The sequence below is a fragment of the Engraulis encrasicolus genome, chromosome 1, assembly GCF_034702125.1.
Source record: "Engraulis encrasicolus isolate BLACKSEA-1 chromosome 1, IST_EnEncr_1.0, whole genome shotgun sequence".
In the NCBI taxonomy this organism is placed as follows: domain Eukaryota; kingdom Metazoa; phylum Chordata; class Actinopteri; order Clupeiformes; family Engraulidae; genus Engraulis; species Engraulis encrasicolus.
The window spans coordinates 21,013,853-21,022,048 of NC_085857.1; the positions used below are offsets into that span (position 1 = coordinate 21,013,853).

General features: G+C 45.5%; 1 protein-coding gene across 1 annotated transcript in view; it reads right to left on the reverse strand.

Annotated features, from left to right (window-relative positions):
• Positions 1-6,653: 6,653 nt before the first annotated feature.
• LOC134449080 (voltage-dependent calcium channel gamma-2 subunit-like) overlaps positions 6,654-8,196 on the reverse strand; it is a 125,426-nt gene continuing 123,883 nt past the window's right edge. Inside the window, exons 4-5 of the mRNA XM_063198857.1 lie at positions 7,097-7,300; positions 6,654-7,039 (exon numbers count right to left, since the gene is read on the reverse strand). Coding sequence (XP_063054927.1) covers positions 6,654-7,039; positions 7,097-7,300 — 590 coding nt within the window. The remainder of the gene's footprint in view (positions 7,040-7,096; positions 7,301-8,196) is intronic.

The following is an 8,196-nucleotide window of genomic DNA, read 5'->3' on the forward strand; positions in this document are numbered from 1 at the left end:
TATATACACTTTGGCCACACAGTAGTCACAGCCATGCATTTAAGTCACATTGAGGCTATGGCCTCTTTTCCAAGTGAGCTTTGAGTCAGTGAATGTGTTTCAGTGAGTGAACATTATGGTCACGCGCAGGGCCGCTGACAGCTTTTGCTGGGCCCAGGACAAAGTCATCTGAAAGGGCCCCCTACATTGTATTACATACATTACATACAATGTAATGTGGACCCAATTCTGGGCCCCCTATCGCCCTGGGCCTGGGACAACATATTCCTTGGTCCCACCCTGTCGCTGGGCCTGGTCACACTGCCATACACAGTAAAAAAAACATTGCAGCATTAATTCAACTCTTAGAGAGTCAATTCAACATCTTAGATTGTATTTGGTCCCAGAGCACTCTCTTAGTCTTGAATTATAGGTGCACTGAGTAATATTTTTAGTAGTTTATTTACAGAATTCACGCTGCCCATTCACAAATATTACCTTTTTTTCACAAATGCGTACCACCACCATCAAATTCTAAGTATTCATTATGACTGGGAAAAAGGCCCTTTTCATACATGAAAAGGTGGATCTTCTAGAAATAGACATTTTAGCTGCAAAGCTTACTGTATTTTGGTCATACTAGCAAACATTAGTAAATTACTTCGTTAATCGCATATTCATGAAAAGATTGAAGGCAGCACAGTTTCAATGAGCAGCATTGTTGCAATACCTACTCTGACCACCATCCTACACATTGCACCTTTAACCCTGCATGTTTTTTTTTTACTAGCCTACTCCGGGGTGCGTTTCTCAAAACCGTAGTTGTTAGCTAGTTAGCAACTTGGGTAGTTGTCAATGGGAAATTGCATTGCAAACACCAAAGTATCTAATGTAGTTAGCAACTATGGCTTCAAGAAATGCAACTCTATTCTATCTCTTCAGCCTGCCCGTGTCCCTTTTCAATGTGCCCCTGCTGTGCTGCTTTCTACATTGCCTTCCCTCTTCACATGGTTTACGCTGTATGTATGCCGTTTCATTTCAATCTCTCTACTCTCCCCTTCCTTCCCTCATCCTCTCTTTCCTTCTCCTTCCCTTCCCTCCTTCCCTTCTCTCTCTCTCTCTCTCTCTCTCTCTCTCTCTAGTTATGGTTGTCTTGCCTCGTTCTGTCTTCGCTACCTTGTTCTTTGTCCCTTACTCACTCAACTCATTCCCCCACTCCGACGACGTTGCTCTATTTCTCTGCCTTTCTCATTCACTCCCTTCCCCTGCCTCTCTCTCTCTCCCTCTTTCTCTCTCTTTCTCTCTCTCGCCCTCCCTTCCACTCTCTTGGCATATCTCCTCGCTTTCTCTTGTCCTTCATTCAGTCCACTTGCCCCCTCCTTTTGCTTCCCTTTCCTTTTTTGCTTTCTCTCTTTCTCTCTCTCTCTCTCTCTCTCCCTCCCTCCCTCCTTCTCTGTCCCTCTTTCATTGCCCTCACATGCTCCGTCCGCTTTACTCCTCCCTCCCTACTAATTCACTCTCTCTTCCTCATTCACTCGCTCCTCTCTCTCTCTCTCTCTCTCTCTCTCTCTCTCTCTCTCTCTCTCTCTCTCTCTCTCTCTCTCTCTCTCTCTCTCTCTTCTTATGCCCCCCATTCACTCTGCACTCACTTGCTCCCCTCATCCTCCCTCCCCGTCTCTCTTCCCTAGTTCACTCCATCCCTCCTGTCCTCTTTCCTCTCTTGCTTCCTCTCCTCCCTCACTGTCCCTCATTTACTCCACACATTCTCTTGCTCCCTCCCTCCCTGTCCTGTCTGTCTCTCTCTCTCTCTCTCGCTCACTCCTCTTCCCTGTCCCTCGCTCACTCCACTCGTTCACTCCACTCTGCTCCCTCCCCTGCGTCTCTTCTCCACTGATCATACCGCGCCACACAGAGCCACGCTCACATGCAGCTTTGATCTACACATCAGGGAGAGAGGGAGGGAGAGAGAGAGAGAGAGAGAGAGAGAGAGAGGGGGGGGGTAGGAAAAGGGTGTAGAGAGAGGGGGAGGAGAAGAGGAAGAGGAAGAGGAAGGGACAGAGGGAGGGAGAGAGACATGGGGAGAGTGAGAATGGAGAGAAAGAGCGATGGAGAGATGGAGCAGGGAGAGACAGAGAGAAAGAAATAAGGGTGAAAAAGCAGGGAAAAGAGGGAGAAGAGAAGAGCAGAATGAGAGAGAGAGAGAGAGAGAGAGAGAGAGAGAGAGAGAGAGAGAGAGAGAGAGAGAGAGAGAGAGAGAGAGAGAGAGAGAGGCACAGACGAGGACATGGAGAAAAAGAAACAGAGGCATAGAAGCATCAAATGCTCCACATTCAAATGCCAGCAAATATGTGGAGGATAACGGATTGTCAGTGACATCAAATAATTGGCAAGGACGCACACAGACATATAGGCAGTCGGACGCAGGCTCACACGCACGCATGCAGGCAGGCACGCACACACACACACAATTTATTTCCCTCTCCCTCTCTCTCTCTCTCTCTCTCTCTCTCTCTCTCTCCCTCTCTCTCTCTCTCTCTCTCTCTCTCTCTGCATCTGTCTCTCTCACAGACACACAGACTCGCTTGATGCCCCACAAAACTCCCAGCTTGAATCAAACTCTATGCCAGCGTGACATTCTTTCCTTTTCTCCTGCTGGCTAGATTACACCAACAGCCTCTCAATAGATATTATAACAGGATCAGAATGCCCAGCAGACATCCTGTAGCCGTGTAGTGTACTACTAAAGTATGTACATCTGGCCACAGCATTTTCTAAATAGACCGCAGAGAATGTAAAAAAAAAGGGAGCGTTAGAGAGAGAGAGAGAGAGAGAGAGAGAGAGAGAGAGAGAGAGAGAGAGAGAGAGAGATGCATAATGTGTGTGCATAAAAAAAGGGTGTGCATAAGAGAGGAGACCTAAAGTATGTCAGAAGGAGAGAGCGATAGAGCAAGCAAGAGTGTGTGTGAAAGGAAGAAATAAAGAAAGGAAGATGGAATGAGGTGAAAGAAGGAACAAAAGAAAGAAAGAAAAAACAAAACAAAGTGTGACATTCCTTGCGAAGTGCTGAGCACCACTGTGTCCATCCCACCAACTCAAAAGGCCCTTTTCCGGGGGGCGCTGTCCGTTTTCAACCCTTTGCAGCTCGACATGGTGTGAGTCTGCACGGTACAGCTCGAAAGCCAGCCCTCGGTTTTTTTGCTAAGATGAGCTGGCATTTTAGGGGCAGTCATGGGTGAGTGGTTAGGGCGTCACACTTGCATCCCAGAGGTTGCCGGTTCGACTCTCGACCCGCCAGGTTGGTGGGGGGAGTAATCAACCAGTGCTCTCCCCCATCCTCCTCCATGACTGAGGTACCCTGAGCATGGTACCGTCCCACCGCACTGCTCCCCATGGGGCGCCACTGAGGGCTGCCCCCTTGCACGGGTGAGGCATAAATGCAATTTCGTTGTGTGCAGTGTGCAGTGTTCACTTGTGTGCTGTGGAGTGCTGTGTCACAATGACAATGGGAGTTGGAGTTTCCCAATGGGCTTTCACTTTCACTTTCTATCATTCCGTTGCCTACTACTCAGAATCCCATACATCAGGTTGCAATGGCTGGTGAATCGCAAAATAATCAGGGTGACAACCAAATCAACTCTCTTGGAATGCTCTTTAGTTTGACTCTGTATTACTTTGATAAAAATCGAAGGCAAAAAATAAAGATAATATAATGCAGCTGAAACCATTTGTAGCCTACTTCAGTAGATCAGTTATCTGTCTGCCTTACGTTAAGTCAACTAGCCTATGTAAAGTAATGCTCCAACCATACTCCGGGTAACACGGTTTGTAATGAAAATACAAACCAGGCTGGTTTACCGTAACAGCACCACTCAGCTCGACACGACATGGCACAGCCAGGTTGTATGTGGAGAAAAAGCCTTAAAACATTTTTTTGACATTGGGCCCTTGATTTCACATAATAACTTCATGTTATACTCACCCCCATATGTTGTGTGTCATTTGGAGCTCTGCCGGAGATATTCGGCCATGAAACGTCTTCCTATGAGCAACTTGTTTAGGCACACACTATGCTGTTTTTAATTTCTTCGTTACGGTACGCTACCAACCTGCTTTGCAACTCTACTCCCCCTTCGCTACAAACATGCTATTCCTTACTTATTTGCAAACATTTCCAATTGTTTTCTTTATAATTTATCATGACTGATTACTGTTATTAAAGTTTTACCTCAAAAGCTTTGTGAAAACTGTCACCAAAAAAAAGAAGCAAAGTCACAAGAATTACACAGTTGTCTTGCACTTCCCCTAGTGGGGTTACAATTTTATTCAACATTGGGGCATAACTCATCCGTCTTAAGGATCATTCAATTTTGGCACCTTTTTGAAGAAGATGGCATAGCTTTTTTTTCCATTGTAATTTTATATCATCTGTGAACCGTATTGAAACAACACGATGTAACGAAAAGTAAACAAAAAACAACAACAACAGCAACAACAAAAGAAACAATGAAAAAAGAGGGGTAAGGCTGAGAGTGACATCGAAAATAATAATTATAATAATAAAAAAGAAACTCAGTTACACATTGACAAAAAAAGAAAAGCATGTTGTTTCTCTTTTTTTCTGTTTCAATTATTAAAAAAGGCCTTTATTTGTTCGTTTGTTAAATTCTCAACCTGCCACCCTCAAACCCGACCTCAAAGCGTGGAGTACTATCCTCCCATTGACATAAATGACACCCCCCACCCCCAACTCCCCCAATTTGTGAACTTAAGATACAAAAAGAGAGAGAAAATACACACGTTTTACAGGGAAGTTCTTCCACCATTTTGTGTTCACTCTTTCTTGGTACGTAGGCCCGGAAACTCCCACCTAAACCCTCCCCCCACCCCACTCCCAACACCCACCCCACTCCCTCTCTAACTCTGCATCTATAATGTCCGCTTTTCAAAATGTACATTTCTGAAACAACAGGTTGGTTGTACAGTTTTTTTTCATAGTTTGTCTTTTTTTTAACTCTTTTGTTTTTGAACATGCATGTAAATTTCTTTATTCTGGTAGTCTTTTTGTCAGGTGGGATCACCCATTTAACAGTTTGTGTGTGTGTTTTTTTTGTTCGTCTTCTTGCAGGGTTGTTTCTGCTTCGTGTCTGTTTGTCACACCCTTCTCGATTTGTTGACTTTTCAACCCTTTTCCCCCATTTCATCAGTCATCCAAAGTTCCTCCTAAAAACAAACCCTTTTTTTTGGCTGGTGGCAACTCCCCCCCTCTCCATCCTTCTCTCCAAAAGCAAGATGGTGGCTATATCTTGGTGGCTGATGCGTGACCCTCCACTCAGCGACCACCATCACCAACATCGCATGTATGCTGCGCCTAGTTTCTGTCTGACTCCAGGAGGAGAGAAAGTGGCCAAGGCCTCCACAAAATAAGAATAAAAATAATAAAGAAAAAACAAAAACAATTTAAAAAGCAAAAAAGTCAATGGGAAAGAGGTCTTGGAAAAAGAGCAAGACTGTTCTTTTAAAAAAACAACAAGTTTTTGTTTGACCATAATTGTCACAGTTTCATCCTTTTGGTCACAAAAAAGACAGAAAGAAAAAAAAGAAAAAGCTGAGTCACTCTTCTGCTCGCCTCATTGCTGTGGTGATTCCACTGGGATTTTGATTCATTTACTTCATTTACTCTCAGAAGATGTCTTTCTGCATTGGTTTACACTAAGGAGGATCTGTGGTGGAATTTATTCACATCAATATAATATTCATATAGCCATATATAATCAGATCATAATGGATCTTTTTTTTCTCTTGAGATTCAACAAAACTTTATACCGGCTTGGCACAATGTTTAATGCCGGTCCTTTTAAAACAATGTATAAAATAACAATAACACTCATTATGACGCCATTACGATTTGGAGTGAGATGATTGGAGGTTAGAGGTGGTGGGAGGGACAAAAGAAAGACTCCTCCCACACCTAAGCAGCAGATGTCGACGAGTTTTAAAAACAAACGAAAACAAAAAAATCTGACAAAACCCCCATTGTTTTTCGAATATATTTTCCCAAAAAACTCGTCACGCTTGTGACCCTAGCCTCGTTTTTTTTTTTTTCAGCAAGCCCTCTCCGCACTTTTTATCTGTTTTTCAGACAATTCAATGTCCTGGGAGGTAAGCTTTTCTTGGTGAATGATTATGATTTTACCGTTTGCGATTGCTGTGCCTCTCTACATATTGTATATGGGGAGTCATGGAAGCTTGCTCTCTCTCTCTCTCTCTCTCTCTCTCTCTCTCTCTCTCTCTCTCTCTCTCTCTCTCTCTCTCTCTTTTCCTCTCTCTCTCAGCCTCTCTTTCAATCATCAATTCTCCGTACCTCCATCTTTCAATTCAAACTATGGACACCTGATTGTATATCGTGTTTGTGTGTGTGTGTACAAAGAGATTATTTTCATTTCATTTAGGAGGAAGGATCAAGGAAGATTTTGTTAATGTGTGTCTTCGTGTGTATCATGGTTGCGGTGTGAGCAAACAAACGAACAAACGAACGAACGAACGAACACACGATCGATCAACGAATCTATCGATCAATCGAGCGAGCGTTAGTGACTGAGGAAAGGTGTGGACGTCTGGACGTCATGCCTGCCTATCTGGCTGGCTGGCTGGTTGGCTGGCTTGGTTTGGCTGGCTCATACGGGCGTGGTACGGCGGTTAGCCGCATTCCCACCAGAGTCCTTCTGGTCCTTGGGGATGCAGTTGTGGACCTGCAGGAAGTTGTGGTCTCTCTCGGAGTTGTACGTAGCCGTGGGCGTGCCGTGCGAGCCTTTGAGCGTGTCTCCACTCCCGATGACGCCACCTCCACCTCCTCCTCCTCCGCTGCGGCTGAGCGTGTACATGGAGATCTCGGTGGAGGGCAGCGCGCCGAAGCCCTTCAGGCCGACGGGCGAGGTATCGCGGGAGTGCGAGGGGTCGGTGGAGCGGGAGGAGGAGGAGCGCCGGCGGTAGCGGTAGCGGTAGCTGGGGATGCGCGTGATGGCCGAGCCCTGGAGGTAGTCCGGCGGACCTCCGCCGCCGCCTGGACCTCCGCGCCGGCCCCGGCCCGTGCTGCCGCCGGCCTGAGCCCGTTGTTGGCGCGCGGCGGCAGCTCGCAGCTCCCGATGCCGGTCGATGAACATGTGCACGGCGAGCACGCCCACCATCTCGGCCATGATGAAGGACAAGGCGCCGAAGTAGAAGCTCCAGCCGTACGAGTAGCTGTTCTTCTTGCTGTCGCTCTTGGAGGGGTCGCCGGCGTTGGCTGATATGTAGACGATCATGCCGATGATGTTGCTCAGGCCTGTTGCAGAGTGGAGGGGGGATGGGGGAAAGTGGGTAAATGAAGAAGAAGAAGATGAAGATGAAGGAGAAGAAGAAGAAGAAGAAGAAGAAGAAGAAGGAGAAGAAGGAGAAAAAAATGAAGAAGAAGGCGAAAAAGAAAGAGGAAGAACAACAAAAACAACATGAACAAGAAGAAGAGGAAGAAGAAGATGAAGAAACAGAAGGAGAAAAAGAGGGGAGTGGAGGAATGGGAGTGGTAGTAGAGGAAGATGGAGGGATGATTGGATAATAGGATGGGGGCGGGAGAAGAAATAAAGAAGAACACAGTCATGAAAAAGAATATGGAATGGAATAAAAAAGAACATGCAGAGGAAGAGGGAGAAGATTGACAAAAAGAGAAAAAAGACCATGTTGAAAAAGAAGAAAGAAAGAAAGAAAGAAAGAAAGAAAGAAAGAAAGAAAGAAAGAAAGAAAGGAAGAAAGAAAGAAAGAAAAGAAAGAGAAAGAAATACAAAATGAAAAACGAGGTAGGACAAAATGTCATGGAATGTGGAAGGAGACAGAGACACAAGGTGAAGGTTAGCACATCATCAAGGAGATCATCAATCAAAATCAGAGGAAATCGCTGACTCTGCGGGCTCCTGTTTTGTATCAGGATAAAAAATAACCCCCTCTCTAACTCTCACTTGTTAACTCAGCCTTGAACTCATTTGTAACACAAATGAAAAGCCAAGTCAGTCTCTGTATGTACACATTACTCCTCTTTGTTATGTCACTTTCTCAACAACATGCTTCTACGCACGCACGCACACATACAAACAGTCACGCACGACCGCACGCACACACACTCACACACACACACACACACACACACACACACACACACACACACACACACACACACACACACACACA